The 16,991-nt window shown below is 36.4% G+C and overlaps 2 protein-coding genes across 2 annotated transcripts in view; one reads left to right on the top strand and one right to left on the bottom strand.

Annotated features, from left to right (window-relative positions):
• LOC122513512 (putative oxidoreductase GLYR1 homolog) overlaps positions 1–16,991 on the top strand; it is a 38,176-nt gene that overhangs the window by 8,319 nt on the left and 12,866 nt on the right. The gene's annotated exons all lie outside the window — the stretch shown is intronic.
• LOC122513511 (leucine-rich repeat neuronal protein 1) lies at positions 3,536–8,441 on the bottom strand. Its single transcript, XM_043629910.1, has 4 exons — positions 7,594–8,441; positions 5,376–7,234; positions 4,816–5,098; positions 3,536–4,592 (listed from the first exon to the last, which is right to left on the bottom strand). The coding sequence occupies exons 2-4, from the start codon at positions 7,223–7,225 to the stop codon at positions 3,936–3,938; spliced, it is 2,790 nt and encodes a 929-aa protein (XP_043485845.1). The 5' UTR covers positions 7,226–7,234; positions 7,594–8,441; the 3' UTR covers positions 3,536–3,935.

Genomic DNA, 16,991 nt, shown 5'->3' with positions numbered 1-16,991 from the left:
AAAAAACGTTTTCAAACAATTCAATTCTTAAGAAGGTTCAATTATTGTATTCTTTTTATGTAGGTTATTGAAGTAAAGCAAGAGAGAGAGAGAGAGAGAGAGAGAGAGAGAAATAAAGATTAATGTAGATACAAAGATAAAGATAAAAATAGAGATAGAGATAGAGATAGATAAGCGTGAATAGTACTCTTTATATATTCTTGTGTGCTTGTGTTTCGTGCTTTAGAAAAATCAGTGTTTTATATTTTTTTCTTCTCTCTCTCTCTCTCTCTTTTTCTTGAAAAGAAACAAACGTAACTTAACTAAATGAATCATCATCATCGAGAAACTTCTTCATCGTTCTCGTTGTATTTTATTATCTACACAGTATAGTATGAATGTATGAATGTATGAATGTATGAATGCATGTATGCTGCATGTATTTTTATGCACTTTCGTTAGAAAGAGAGAGAGAGGGAGAGGGAGAGAGAAATTCTATTAGTGAATTTAAACATAACTTCAACAGAATTTAACACTTAAGTTTCATTTTATCCGATTAAAAGAAAAAATGTAACGAAACTGTAATATCGTTGCTTCCTACAGAATTTAACATTAACTTTTAACTTTAATTTTTAAAGTTTCATTTTATTCGATAAAAAATGTAACGAAAGTGTAATCGTTGCTTCCTTTTACCATCACCTCCCTTCACCTCCCTCCTCCTCATCCTCCTTCATCCTCATCTTCCTATTTTTTTTTTTTTTTTCTTTCTTTTCTGGTACTAAACCACCCCTTGTTCGATCTTAAATCGATCCCCTTCATAAAATACGTAGCGAAGAGAGGAAATATTAATAATTTTCGATGCGCTTTCGTGTATAAGCGATATCATCGGTATGTATACTTGTATTTTTATTTATTCGTGCAAAAGGCACGAGCTTTATATATATATATATATTGACTAATCACAGCTGCTTAAAAATCCGTTCGTTGATCTCGTAGAACGATTTCATTTTTTTATTTTTTATTCTTTCTTCATCTTCTTCTTCTTCTTCGTTTACTTGCTTTTCTTTAAATCACAGAATCTTTTAATTATATTCATTTACACAACATATTTATTTTGTTGTTATTTAAATATTTAATATTATCATTATTATTATTATTACTATTATTTAATTAATTAATCATTTATTTATTTATTTATTTATTTATTCAATTTTTTTTAACATATATTTATATATTTATATATAATTTTTGTTCTTCTTCCATCCCCTTTTTTTTATTCTTTTTTCTTAATTTCACTTTAAAATTTCGATCGCCACGAAAATTCCTCTCCACCACCACCGCTGTCTATTACCATTTTTTTTATTTTTTTTATTTTTTTTTTTTCTCGAATAAATTCGTTTAAATAAAAATACACAAGGAAGACTAGAGAAGCTAAAGTTAAAATCGTATCTCTATCTATCTATCTATCTATCTATCTCTATCTATCATTTCTAATATGCGCGTGCGCATTTATAGGAAACATGGTGTTTAGAAGCGGTGTGATTAGGCGAACGAGAATTATTAGGATAGTATAAAAAAAAAAAAAGGAAGAACAAAGTCAGAGAGAGATTGATATATTATTTTTCGTTGGAACTTTATCATTATTTTAAGAAGAGATATTAGATTGTTCTATGTTATTAAAAAAAACAAAAAAAAATAGAAATAATTCGCGAACAAAATAAAATAGGATATTTAAAAAGAGTTAACTCAAACCCCCCTCCCCTCCTACCCCCAAAAAAAGAAACTAAATATGAATTATAACATTTTGACTCTTAACGTGTGTTACAAATTTTTCTATGATTTAAGGCCGAATATTATTTTATTCTTTTGCTTTGTTTTTTTTTCTTTTTTTTTTTTTTTTTTTTTTTTTTTTTTTAATGATTTATCCATTCAAATTCATCGAATGACAAATACGATGATGCATTCTGACGGGCTATCGAATTTCGGTGATAATACGACGATGAATTAAGTACATGCGTTAATGTGTGTTACACTTTTATGATTTTTTTTTTTTTTTCTTCTTTCCTCTGGATAAACTTTTTTCTTTTTAATAATTTTCATATATATTTGTGTATATATATATATATATATATATTTTTTGTTTGTTTGTTTTTAAATATTTGTTCTTTTCTCTCATTTTTTAGAGACAATTGGTGATATTTGTTTTTTAAAAGTATTGTAGTTTAAAATAATTGAAAATACAAATAGCAAACAGGCGTTCAGAGTTTTAGAAACGGAAAAGAAAGAAAGAAAGAGAGAGAGAGAGAGAGAGAAAGTGTGTGTTTCTGTTGTGTTAACAAAGAAATAAAGAAACAGATAAATGAATGAAAAATAGAAGAAGAAGAAGAAGAAGAAGAAATATTTCTGAACGCTTGTTTCTTCCTTTTTTCGATGAAGAATAAAAAATCGTCCATTTTTTTTGGGGGGGAGAAAAAAGCGGAACAATAGCGGAACTATCAAAAAAACGGCGAATTAAATCGCGTATTCGCCAAATCGACGACTATGGTCACACTGTATATTTTTTTTTTTTTTTCTATTAATGTGTAGGTGTAATTATGTATGTGTGTGTTGACCGTTAGCGCGACTAAAAATCAGTCTTTCGCAAAACGCGTTGTTGTTGTATTTTTGTTGAGTTGTGTCTTCTTTTTCTTCTTCGGCATACGCACAAACTCGTGATTAAAATGGCGCCGCGAGATGTGTGTTTGTTTTTTTTTCAAACTTATGTATTATTACATACTTGAGAGGATAAAGATCTCTTTCACATTACTTTTCGTGACATCATAATCATCATCATAATCATCGTACAATTATCTTTTATGATTAATTCAAACTAATCCCCCCCCTTTACCCTTATTTTCTCTGTCGTACCACCTTTCCATTTCGCGCACTACTTCTTCCATTCAAAAATCATATCCAAATTGTCATTTTTTGTTTCTTTAATTGTCTTTCTTTTTCATAAACAAATTTTCTTTAAACAACACACACGGTTCATTCCTATAACAATTTTTCTTCCTTTTCTCACTCACTCACTCACACTCAATTACCCCCTCTCTTTCTCTTTCGAATGCTATTTTTATCTATTTCATTTTTCAAAAACATATATGTATATATACATATTAACAATCAAAAGAAAAAGCACGCAGCCAGCCCCCCCTCCCCCGCTTAATAATCGCGGACAGTTTCTAAGAGACGCGTAATTTTTTTTTTTTATATTTTTGTTTCAATTTCTTGGAATCTGTCCGCATTTTTTTTTCTTTCCATATATATTTTTCATTTAAACGTCCTCCACCTCCTCCACCACCTCCTTCATAATGTTTCGCGCACATATTATACGAATTTGTGACGTTATCGTCGAACGCACGGAATAAAAATTAAAAAAAAAAAATTAGAACAAACAAAAAGAAAAATTAAAAGGAGACAAAAATTGATATAAAGAGAAACAGGGGAAAAAAAAACCGTGTTCCGGGTTCCTTGGCACTGAAGGTTCGTTCACCTCGGATTGATTTGTAGTCGTATGTTAATCGTCATCTGTTTTATTATTTCGTTCTTCTTATAATTTGTCTTGAAGTCTCGTAGGAGCCCAACGTTCTTCCACCATTTTAATTCTCGACGAGGATAAACGCGATTAAGCAAGAAGCGCCACGGAACAACTTTGAACAATGGCCATTTTACGAAAGCACAGCTTCCATTTAATCATTTTTTTTTTCTCACTATTATTATTATTATATTCCATATACCTAGAAAATGTTCACCGAACAAAATGCACCCCCCTCCTCCTCCTCCTTCTCTTCGCGTCAATTCCATCGTCGAATGAAAAGTCGCGTTGTTTCTTGCAGTAGTAGTAGTAGTACTGTTGTTGGTGGTGTTGTTGTTGTTGGTTGTTGCTGTTTCAAAGATTTTTCTTCGCTTCCGATAGGCTAAAGTTTAGTTTCACGTGGAAGTTCTGGTAAACTGGTGCACGGTGCTAGAAGTCCGAGAACCTCCGAGACGTTTCGTGGTTCACCTGCAAGTATCTTCTCAGCACTGGAACCTTTGTAAACCGGTTTATTCTGGTCGAAGTCATTGCAAATTGACGTAGAGCTTCCGTACTCTTCTATGCAATGCAATACGATTGGGGAAGGCGGGGGAAGTATGATTTGCAGGGGTGCCCTTGGCCCGTTGTTTTCGATATAATTAATATGAATGCCTTCCAGGGTGTCCATGCCGTGCGGACTGACCGAGGACAATTCCGTAGGTGTGTAGTATTCGCTATTCATATCTTCCAAACTGGTACCCGCCGTCATGTCGTTGATCTTTGCTTTAAAGTACGTGTCCGGGCCTGCATAACCATCCTCTTTGCTATTGTCGAAAACAACGGAATCGCTTTTCCCACACGAACCACTTCGACAATTGTCGAAATAAAGGTTTGGCAGATTTTCCAATACTTTGTTTAACGTTTGTTGTTGATACTTGTAGCTCTCCCTTAACCGTAGTACCTGGTGAGCACTGAATTTTCTAATCTTATTCCGTTGGAAGACGTAATTTTCTCGCACCCAATTAAGCTGACTCGTTGAGTAATCTCGTACTCTCTTCACCTGTTACCAAGGAAAAAGAAATTCTTTGAAAACGTTTATTTTATTTCTCTCTTATCGTAATCGAAGTAAAAAAGGTAATCTAACAACGCGAGTGTCCCATCGTTGTTTGTTTCATTTCAAGATAGTGCACGTAAACATAGTTTTCTTTTTGTTTTCAATTGATATGACTAAGATATTGAAGAATATTTGAATTTTTTGATGAAATTTATTATTGTATCATTACCTGATCGTAATATTGGTCTCTTAGTGCCGTGAGATGACTGGTTCCATAGTCCCTGATGTCACGTATGTGTCTCATCTGACCCTCGTAACTGTCTCGAATCCATTCCACTTGCTGAACACAATTGTCCTTGATTCTGTGCACTTGTTGAGTATAATTTTCGCGCAACCTCTCGAGTTGTTGACTCTTGTACTGCTCAATGTTATCCAACATCTGATAAATTTGTTTTGCTCTCGGTGTCGCACCCACGCGCCTGCAGCAAAGACACCATTTTATACAACCGCACCTGGAAAATATCGTGGTAAGATTAGGAGAATTTTAATCGGGATCAAAATTAGCCATAGAAGCGATTCTTTAAGTAAATTTCTTATCGATTGCTCGTGACCTTCTACCGAACTACTTTGCAAAAGCGATATCAATCACTTCAAGGAAAAGTAATTGAATGTGTTTTTCTTCGATAGGAGGGATATAACACGTGAACGTTAAGTTTTTTTCGATCTTACGTAATGATTAGGAAACCAATCGATGACGTAAATAACAAGAAAATCAACACCAATAGTCACCTGAGGAAAAAGTATCGAATCAACTGCAAAACTAGGGTCAACAGGAGGAAGGCCGTTGCGCTGACTCCGCCCACGACTATACTGAAGATTTGAATATTATGAAGTGTCACAGGATCCATTTCCAGCATAATGTAGGTCGTTGCATTTGCTATAGGATTAACGGCGAAGCATTTGTATAGTCCAACGTCTTGCCTGAGTAGTCTGCTAATATACAAAGAGCCGTTCTCCAGAATGCGTATCCTCCCATCGTCATCGACCGGTTCGTCCAGTTTCCATCCGTGTATATGAGGATGTTCTACAAAGGCATCGGGGAATGCCGGATCGGGGGTCCAGTGAAGAACCTTGAGCTTCGGAGTGACCCAAGTCAAGGACGGCGCCGGATTGCCATTAAACTCGCACTCCAGTAAGACCGAACTTAGCAACAGATACTGATCGGTGGAAGATGTTCGTGCCAGAGTCGGTGGCGTGCAATTTAGATAACGAAGAGTTTGCAAGGTATCTATGGTACCGCCGACTTCGTGTCCGCACCTGAGGCCACTTTTAAAAGCTGCACGTAAGTGAGTTCTGCTTTCCGCCCATTTAACGAACCAAAACATACGACAATCGCAAGCCCATGGATTCCCTTGAAGCTGCAATTCTCCGAGATACGGTAATTGAGCAACGTTGGCTGGAAGGAAAGCTAAATCGTTGTCCCGCAAATCTATTCTTCTGAGGGACGGCGTATCGTCTAGCACGTGTCGCGAGATTTCTCGCAAAGGACTGTTCGTTAATTCGAGAGTCTCCAATTCCAATAATCCCGCGAAATTTTCATTTCGGAGTATCTCCAAACGAGTATTAGACAGTAAAAGAGTTCTCAATTTGCTCGTCGGTCGCCAGAGATCTTCGGGTAGCTTGGAGATCGGTAACCTCTCGAGATTGAGCCATCGTAGACTTGAGAGACCTTGAAATGCTGCATTCGTCAAGCGAATGACGGGATTGCCGCCTAAATCCAAGTATTCCAGAGATGCGAGCTCGGAGAAAAGACCACGTGGCAATACATCGATCTCGTTGTCGGCCAACTCGAGCACTTTTAACAATGCGAGACCGGAAAATACTCTCGAGGGTAACTTCGTGAGTCTGTTCGTTGACAGTCGAAGTTCTTCCAATTGTTTGTTGGGCCTAAAGCTATGATCCGGTAGAGACACCAACCGATTTTGGCTCAAATCCAGACGAAGTAGCCCTTTCGCCGGACCAAACGCTTGGAAGGGCAGTACGGACAAATGATTAGTCGCTAGACGTATCTCCTGGAGATTGTCGAGGCCCTGAAAGAGGACCTGCGGTAGGGTGATCAACCGGTTACCGGTGAGATTCAGGTACTGTAGTCGGCTCAATGGATGGAAGACGTCCGATGGCAGTTCCGTCAGCCTATTATCACCTAAGTTGAGTCTTTCGAGGGATTCCGTCGCTCGAAATACACCAGGATCTATCCTTTCGATTCCACTGGACGTCCAGATGAGACTTCTCAGCACGGTTGACGTTTCCAATGCCGCTACCGTGATAGCGGCGGCTTGAACATCCCTCAGAATAACGGTGTCCGCTTCTCGCGGTATTCCAAGACCAAGGAAACTGCGCGACTCGCAGAAGAGTCGCGTCCCTTCGCTGTACGTGCATTCGCAACCGGCTGCACATTCTAGCCCCGTCGAAGATCTCTTTCCCGAGATTGAAGACGAAGACGAAGACGAAGACGAAGAAGACGACGACGACGACGACGATGAAGAAGAAGAAGGAGATTGCGTACCCTCGACGCGCACCACCACGAACAGTAAGATCAACCACCACCGCGAAACCCTTGTCAAAGTTCGCTTCCTCATTCCTAAGACCTGCAACGTGACGATATTCTCGACTACAAGATTCTCCCATGTCCTAAGGGACTTTCTTCTATTTCGTCACAGCCTACGAACTAAATTTGAAGACGAAGTTCGTGGTTTCTAATCTCACGTCACACGCGCATTCCTACAAACACAAATATACACATGCACACACATACACTCATACACTCACTCTCTCTCTCTCTCTCTTTCTCTTTTCCTTTTGTATTGAACGAACACACGTGTTCGCGAATCCTTCTATGAAAAGAAGAATCCTACTTGATTTCTCTCTTTCTCTCTTTCTCCCACTCTTCCACTCTCTCACTCTCTCACACACTTTCTCTTGTCTATTATCGTCGTCGTCTACCTACCTATTCAAAATGTACGACGTGGCCGCGGAAAAGCGAATTATTTGGGAACGAGCCGGCAATTATTTTGCAGGGTCACCACCGTAGGTGTCTGATATCTTAACCGTTTGCGAAAAATCCTACGCGTGGTCTTAAAGCGGGCAGCTTGCCGTTCTCATCGGCGTCGTCGTTGTTGTTGGATGCGAGGTTAATGATGGTTATGGTGGTGGTGGTGGCGATGGTGGTGATGTTATTGGTGGCAGCGACGGTACTATTACTGCTGTGGCCGTGTCGAGCTGGTAACATAATTGTGCGTGCGTGGTCTAACGAATTCGATTTATTTTCTCGAGCCTAAAATCGTATACACGGGAAATAATAGAACCCCCGCCAAGGGCACAACGACCGCACGCACCACGAATTCACCTTTTCTATCTTATCTATCCCTATCCCTCTTTTTCCCTCCCTCCCTTCCTTCCTTTCCTTCCTTTCTTTCTCGTTCAACCCTTTTTCCCCCAGTTTCCCTCTTTCCGGGTCTTCGTCAGTCTCTGTCCCGCCGTACAGTTGCGGCGTTACACTCTTGTCACGCGTGTGACATGACACGCTCGTGAGTTCCGTCACGAGCAGCGTTGCCCACTATGTACCAGAGGCAAAAACTGACTGTTGGGTCGGTTCGACCGACCGTGCTCCTCCTCGTGGCTACCACCGGTTCTCTCTATTTCTCTCTCTCTCTCTCTCTTTCCTCTCGCCGTTCCGGCAACGTCGAACCTACTCCATAATCGCGCCGACGCGAACGATCCGGCAACGTCGCGTCGCGCTTCGCTCCTATTGGAGGGAGAAGAAGAAAGGCTAAGCAAGAGAGAGAAAGAGACGGAACGAGCGAGCGTTACTGTCAGCCCCTCGTGAAAGATCTGCTGCCGAACGAAATAACTATGGAAAGGGAGAGAGAAGTTTAGGATTTCTCAAAGTCCCTGGCTGGGACTAATCGGATGCCTGCACACGTTTCTTACGATCTAATTAGCGACCGACATTATCATGGGAAAAAAATTCTTTTTATATACTTTACGCCATTTTATGTTCACTGTTTTCCATCTCTCTCTCTTTCTCTTTTATATCATTTTTTTTAACAAATATTTATTATCACGCAAATATTCCGAAACGAAATGTTTAATAATTAAATAACTCGAAGCTACTCTTTTAATATATTTACACGAATAAGATTTTCTATTCAATCATATAAGAGTGTACAAGAAAATAAGGAAAAAAAAGGTTGTGCCCGAGTGCGTTGTACTATTCGATAAAGAAGACGAAATGGAACGCTCGGCGTTTAGGATCTCTCAAGAATTCAAGGGTCTTGCATTGGAACGTTCCACTCCCACATGTTCGCCATTTTTAAATTAGGTTCCATCGAACTCGCACGACCACCGCCATGCTGATACTTTATTTTACCTCTCTCTCTCTCTCTTTTCTTTTTTGTTCAACGCGTCATTTTATACCTTGGAATTTAACGCGTCAGCAAGCTGCTTCTTTAATCATTTTTATTAGCATATTTTCTTTCTTTTTCTTCCCTCTCTACCCCCCCCCCTCCTCTAAACATTCATGCAAACGAGTAAATATTTTCATACCGTTTCCTCGTGTCACCGACAAATGTTCTTTTTAAGTAGGCGTGCCTAATTACGCGCAACACTGTTGTGTAATTAACGATCATTTGCAAAACGCTTAGTCGCGATAATGGATTGATTCTTGCTGGTGCAATTAACATGGACGCGAATAAAGGAAAACAGAAAAGTTGCTTGCATACCGATCGCGATTAATCGAAGAAACACGCGAGAAAGCCTAACGAACGAAATAATCCTCTTTCTCGACCAAATTCTAAACTCTCTAATTTAAAGTTAGAACACAGGCAAACGTTGTTAAATGGCGTAGAAGAGGAAGGAGGAGGAGGAGGAGGAGGAGGAGGGAACTTTCGAATCCGATATTCGCGAATTTTCTTCCACCATTTGACTAAAAATAATATCACCAAACCTATTCGACTTTTTTCCCCCCCCCCCCGTTTATTTTGCGTCTCCGTTTTTTGTTTGATTTTCATGTTTCTCTCGTGTTTTCCTTGTCTCTTTCTTGTTTTTCTTTTTTTTTTTTAATCACACCAATACACAACGCAACGCGTGATGACGTATTTTATTGGTTTTTCAATCTCCTCCTCCTACTACTTTTACGTTAAACATAGCTCGCGTTACAGCTTAATAATTGAATAAAATGAATTTTAGCATTCGCACAATGTTAATTTTGAATATAATCCCGGAACAAAGATCGCGAGTCAAGAATTATAAATTCGTATAATCTGTTTGACATTTTACGAAATAAAATAATAATAATAACAATAATAATAACCCAACCAACACTCTTCATTGATGAAGGTGGTGTTGAACCGAAACGATATTTTTAAATAAACTCATTCCCATATCCCATATTTAAATAATTCAAAAAAAAAAAACAATAACTTTGATCAATTGATTTTCCACTTACTTGAACAAACATTTAGACGAAATAAACTGCTTTTAAATCGTGTCCCAAGACCTATTAACTATCAACGTTCTTAACTTATTTCCATTCCTAACAAAATAGAATTTGTTATGTTGGCAAAATCGTCATATAGAGGATGACTATGACGCACATGCTTGTTAAAACGTTCGACATAATACCACCACCACCAAATCAACAAATAATATTAGTTGCATCTTCGCAGTTGCATATCGTAAAGCTGCACCTGCAGCAAATCACTTGGTTAAACGGTCCACGAAGTATGCTGCAAACGTTAGTATAGTTGTGTCCTTGATGGGATATAATAGCATGCATCACACTCGCATAATTTTGACTTTGTCGTTGGTTGTATTCTCTTTCTCTTTCTGATCTTTTGCAACGAAAGATTAGAGTTTAAGAGGATCGAAGTGAAGTGAGTACGAAAAGGAGGGGGGGAAGAGAGTGAGGAGGAGGAGGAGGAGGGGGGTGACGATGATAGATAGAAGGGGTTGAGACGAGGACGTTTCAAAGTGTTCATTATCAGAATGGATGTCAGAAGAGAGAGAGAGAGAGAAACACGTAGACTCGTTTGAGACTTCTGACCGATCATTATTCTGTTGCCAATGTCGCGTTTATGCGAGTCTTTCTCTTTATTGGCACAGTTAAAGGCGTTGGCGTTAAACTCAGCGACTCAGCATCATCGATAGAGTCTATGCGCAACGTTCTCCTTTAATAAGAGTAGAAAGAGAGAGAGAGAGAGATAGAATTAGAGTTAGAGTTAGAGTTAGAGTGAGAAGAATAAAAAAGCTCTCGAGAAAGAAATTTGGAGCACGCTCATTATCTAATCTAATTAAGAGGCAACATGAAAGAGGCCAATTTGGATAAGAGATTTTGTTTTTGAATAGTCGTTATCATCGACGTTGAGATATTTGAACGTGGAAAGACAAGGCACACACACGAAACTAACCCCTTTGAAATTATTGATCGTCCGAATTATTTTTGGTCTCTTTTTATGTATTTAACACATTGTTCTTTCTTTTATATGTGTATGTGTATGTATGTGTTCTTAGCTGCATACATGTAAAAGAATATTTTAGAAAGAGAATGAGAGAGTATGTAATACATCGTGAATTTATTATCCACCAACCAAACTTAACTTAAGTTACTTAATCAAATTAAGTAGACATTTTACAGGTACTTTAAAAATATTTATAAACAAACAATCGTATAGAAATAATCAAATATCATCAGTTTATTCATTTATTTGTCAAAAAAAATAAACTTTGATAAATAATACACTCTGTAAATTAGTTTTGGTTGAGTTAACGCTTGAAATAGGCTACCGGGCGCCGTATCGGCGCCGCTCGAGTGCAAACGGTTAATTTGAAGATTTGAATGTGAATCATGTTTTGTTTCTTCCTTTAACCGTATGATTTATGATTCAGTTCCTCTTTGACTAGATATTTTTTCATTGATGTGTCTGGTGGCACGGTAGAAGAAATATTAGTGAAAGTTTATCAAATTTTCAAACATCCTCCTCCTTCCTGTATTTTGCTACGTTACATCATACATCACGAATTTATTATCGACTGGTTTTCATGAACGTTAACTTTTAATCGAGTTCGATGATTGAAAAGAGAATGTTTTGTGTGTGTGTATGTGTGTGTTGTGTTGTGTTGTATGTCTAATAGGAATATCGATTATTTTATTTCTCATTCCTTCTCGTTTTTTTTTTTTTTTTTAATCGACTATAGAACGAGTGTCAAAGTCCTCCTTAGGAAAACTCAACACCGGGTATAGAAAGATAACGATAAAAATTGAAACATTGACTCTTATGTTGATTATTATCGATATCCGGTTAATAGATATACGTAAGATAAGCTTTTCATTTATTACTTTTGTTCTTTCTTTGTTTCTCTCTCTCTCTCTGTTTGTTTTTTTCATTTCATTTAATTTCTATTTTTATTTTATCTTCAAAATTCCATGACGTACAAATATTTATCATTTTGTTCCGATAATATCATATTTTCTTGCTTTCTTTGTTTCTTTGTTTCTTTCTTAAAGGGAAAGAACCAAACGCTTGAAATTGTCTATCTGATTTTTCCTTATCAGTCGACGAAATAATAAACGTGCTTATTTATGACTCACAGTTTCTTATCTTCGAAAATAATTGTTTTCAAGTTTTATATACATACACATCGTGATTTCTTACGCGTTTTAAAACACGTCACGGAATAATTTCCATTCGAATTATGCGAATTTCAATGATGAAATTGAAACGAAATCGATCTTGTTTGTTGTTTGCATCTTCTTCTTCTTCTTCTTTTTTGTATTTCAAATCAATTCGTTTATCGATCACAGTCTTCAAGTTTTCTCAAGGTCAACGAATATCATCTCCCCCTATTCGTAAATTTTCATCAAAATTGTTTGGCTAGGAGAAAATAAAACAGAGATATTCGACCTTGTGCTGTTTCATAGATTACGAAAAACCTTTCTTTTCTCTCTTTTTTTTTCTTTCCCTCTCTCTCTCTCTCTCTCTGTTCCTCTTCAATCCTAATTCCCCTTGCTCGAAGTTTCTTGCCTTGACGTCGGTCATGGTCAGAACAAAGTCGACCTGCTGAGATAAGTGTTGAGCTGAATTATTTCGTTTTACCCTTAATTCAATTAACGCTATAAAACCCCGAGAATACAAATAAAAAGAAAAGAATTGAAAAAGAGACCAAAAAAGTTAGTAGACGAAGAATAGAAAAATATTTGTTCGTTTGTTCGTTTGTTCGTTTGTTCGTTTGTTCGAAATTCTAACCCTGATGCTCGTTTCGTTTTATTTGTTTTCCTTTTTTTTTTAATTTATACATTTTTCTAAATAATTAGATAATTTATCTCATTTTTTTGTGTTTTCCTCTCGATTAAATAAATTCAATCGATCAAATCAATTATACATGGATGTTTGTTTGTTTGTTCGTTTGTTCAAAATTCCAATCCTGATGCTCGTTTCGTTTTATTTGTTTTCCTTTTTTTTTAATTTATACATTTTTCTAAATAATTAGATAATTTATCTCATTTTTTTGTTTTCCTCTCGATTAAATAAATTCAATCGATCAAATCAATTGTACATGGATGTTTGTTTGTTCGTTTGTTCGAAATTCCAACCCTGATGCTCGTTTCATTTTATTTGTTTTCCTTTTTTTTTTAATTTATACATTTTTCTAAATAATTAGATAATTTATCTCATTTTTTTGTGTTTTCCTCTCGATTAAATAAATTCAATCGATCAAATCAATTGTACATGGATGTTCGTTTGTTCGTTTGTTCGTTTGTTCGAAATTCTAACCCTGATGCTCGTTTCGTTTTCTTTGTTTTTCTTTTTTTTAATTTATACATTTTTCTAAATTATTAGATAATTTATCTCATTTTTTTTCTTTTCCTCTCGATTAAATAAATTCAATCGATCAAATCAATTATACATGGATGTTCGTTTGTTCGTTTGTTTGTTTGTTTGTTTGTTCGATTAATTAAATTTATATAAAAAAAAAAAGTTTAGTCACTCGAACGAACGAATGAAACGATTTATTCGCGTCGTTGATAATAAAATACGTGGACGACACTAAGGTATTATTATATAAGACGATAAGAAGGAGAAATCTGTGGATATTGGATGTGTTATATGTATTTGTTATAAAAGCCCGTAGGTGAAATCAATAAGACTTATAGTTGGTACGATGGTGAACACCGAAAAGGGACAAAAATTTATCGTTTTATGGAAGCTAAATCAATGATACACTCTCCCGCCAGGATATTCCTTTCGTTTAATTCCAACAAAAGAAACTACAAAAATCTTTCTCAACGAAACTTTTCCTATATCCTGTTTTTATACTTCATTTTCCAAACAATTCATTTTCATTCGTTACGGTGAAAATCCATTGCATTAACATCGGATCCAATCGAAATTCCAATCCTGATGCTCGTTTCATTTTATTTGTTTTTCTTTTTTTTTTAATTTATACATTTTTCTAAATAATTACATAATTTATCTCATTTTTTGGTGTTTTCCTCTCGATTAAATAAATTCAATCGATCGAATCGATTATACATGGATGTTTTAAAGTGGATGTTTTACGTTGTATTCACGAATAGGGTGTGCAGAATTTCAATATGATTGATTAATTGTATCGAAATAAAAGATTAGACGAAAATTCTATGAAGTGTTATAGAAATTTCTATTCTACGATCGACCTTAACCGTGCCACGGTGAAACGAATTCGACCTCAGTCTCTCCTCCTTCTTCTCTTCCTCTTTCTGGTTACGTAACGTTGTTCCCAGACAGTCCTCTCTCTCTTTCTCACTCTCCTGAGCTTTCTCTAACTTAAACTCGAAGAATAAGAGAATAGAGGATTGGAAAATCGATGGGAGAAAAAATAATGTTTCATTATTATTGTTATTTCTTAAACAAAAAATCAAATTTACTTCATTCGTCGATAAAATGAAGAAACGTTAAAAATAATCAAAAAAAAGAAAATAGTTTTCACCTTTTTGCACTTTCAAGATTTCCACTTCTTTTAAGAAGGAGCTTTCAAAAAAAAAGAAGAGTATTAAAATTTGTATTTCTCGCGAGGGAACAAAACGTTCGAGCCGTTCTTTCAAGTGGGAACACGAGAAAGTGGAACGCCGCGTATCGCGAGCATAATTTTCTTCTTTTGGTTACGTAAGAGACGGATCGAGAACAACGAAAAAGGGTTCCGTCTGCTAACATTATGAAAAAACAAGTAGAAAGAGAGAGTGAATGAGTGATATTCGAAAGAGAGTATCGTTCTTGCCCAGGGGCGACAGAGAAAGACTCTCGAATGGCACAAAGGAATATATCAAGAAAAAGAGAGGTTAGAAGTACAAGGTGTGGGGGTGGGGTTTGAGCTAAAAGCAAAGAAAAAGAGAAAGAAATATACGAGAAAGTAAATTTATAAAATAATTTATAAAAATGATCTACCGAAAAGAATAAAATCAAAAATGCAAATCGAATAAACTCAAAAATATACCCAAACCTATATTTATGTTTTATATGTGTATCATTATGTTGTTTAAATGTATATGGGAATATACAAGTACACGAATAAGAAGGGTTTCATCGTGTGGAAAGCAAAGAAAAGGGAAAAGAAGAGGGGAGGTCAGAGCAAGCGAGCGAGCGAGCAAGAAGTCTGGTCGAGTCGAGTGTAGAAGGAACGATCAGCTGGGAACAAAGCAACGTTGCCAGGTCTTGTCGAGGGAACTTGCCTGGTTGTGACCGACTAGTTGGATGGATCAATAGTCGACTAAACTGGCAACACTGTTGGCAACTGGCTCTTTATTTATAAGCGCCGAGCAAAGCGCAACGGGACGAGCTCGACTTTCCTCGTCGTCATCCCGTTTTCTTCTTCACATCCTCTTCCTCTTCTTCTTCTTCTTCTTCTTCATCTTTGGCTTCTTATTTTTCTTCTCCTTCTTCTGTTCGTTCCTCTGTCATTTTCTAAAGGTCCTTCATACTTTTTAGATCGAAAGCGAGACGCGAAAAGAGTGAACTGGACGAAGAGTGGGGGTAAAAGTGTCGAAGAGGGGGAATAGAAATGATGGAAAGGGTGGGGGAAGTTGCCGTAACAGGGGTTGAGTACTCCTAAGCGACCCCGAGGAATTTCGTACTATGAATCTTCCTAGACTCTGCGCGAAATAACGCAAATATTTTCTCCTCGTTCCTATTTGGGCACACGTAACGTCGCTGTGTTACATTGTCGATAGTTTTTTTCTTTTTCATTGTTTTTCTCTCGAAGGAATACGGACAGCTTGAAATTTGAACGACCCCCCGCCCCCCTCCTTCATCGAAATTCGTATATTCGATAGATATCTTTTCCTATTTTCTTCTTAGAATATTATTTTAATCTTTTTAATTAAAGTGGATTAGAAAAAAGTACTACAATTAATATATTTTTTCTTTCTCTCATTCGTTTTCTTATCTCATAATTTTTTTTTTTTTTATATCGTGCCTTCTTATATTTTCTTTTTCATCAAATTTAATTTAACATCCAAGAAAAATAATAGTTCTTATAAAAGTTCCCGAGGTATACTTATATAGATTGGATATTTTCTTTGATAGTACGAGCTTCGTAGTTTTCAAGGATTTTTCCCCCTCCCTTTTTACCCTTCGCTGAAAAGGAATAAAGATAAGATTTAACGGTGTAATTTTTTTAATTTTTTTTACTTTTCTTTCTTTCCTTGTATTTTTACGTGACAACGAAAAATATATATTAATATATAATAAATATTCGATGATTACGTCAACCGTCGAGTGAGAGTCTCGTTTATTCGTTTAACCTAAAAAAAGCACAATTTTCTTCCATTTTATTTTTTCTAATCGTAAAAAAAAAATATTTCCGATTCACATCAATTATATCTTGACGTTTGAAAATAATATGTTGAAAGTAAAAAATGTATTATACACTTCGCAGTAGTAGTAGTAGTAGTAGTTTTTTTTATATCGATCGTTGTGGTCGTTGTGTCGCGTTGAATGAATGAAAAGAAGAATTGTCGGTGTCGTGTGTTCGACCATTTATCCGTTGCACGTATTCATATAACGACGATGGTGTGTTACGTTTAAAAAGAAGACCAAAACAGTGGGGAAAGCATGCGTGTTACGTACGCGAGCAAGTTTTATGAGAAGAGTCAAATGTGTATACGTGTGTTTTATGTATGTATGTATGTATGTATGTGTGTGTGTGTAGAAAAGAAAGGATAGGTTTTTCTAATGATGTGCACGTAGGTAGAATCGATCGATCTTTCGTTCATTAGCTCATACACGCAAAGTAGTCACAGACCTTGAAACAAGTATTATCCGTGAGCCATGTTAATTACTTCGAACCAACACACCGATGAACATATGTGCA

This window comes from Polistes fuscatus, unplaced genomic scaffold (assembly GCF_010416935.1).
Source record: "Polistes fuscatus isolate 324 unplaced genomic scaffold, CU_Pfus_HIC Scaffold12, whole genome shotgun sequence".
Classification (NCBI taxonomy): Eukaryota; Metazoa; Arthropoda; class Insecta; order Hymenoptera; family Vespidae; genus Polistes; species Polistes fuscatus.
This window is presented reverse-complemented; position numbering and strand designations above follow the sequence as displayed.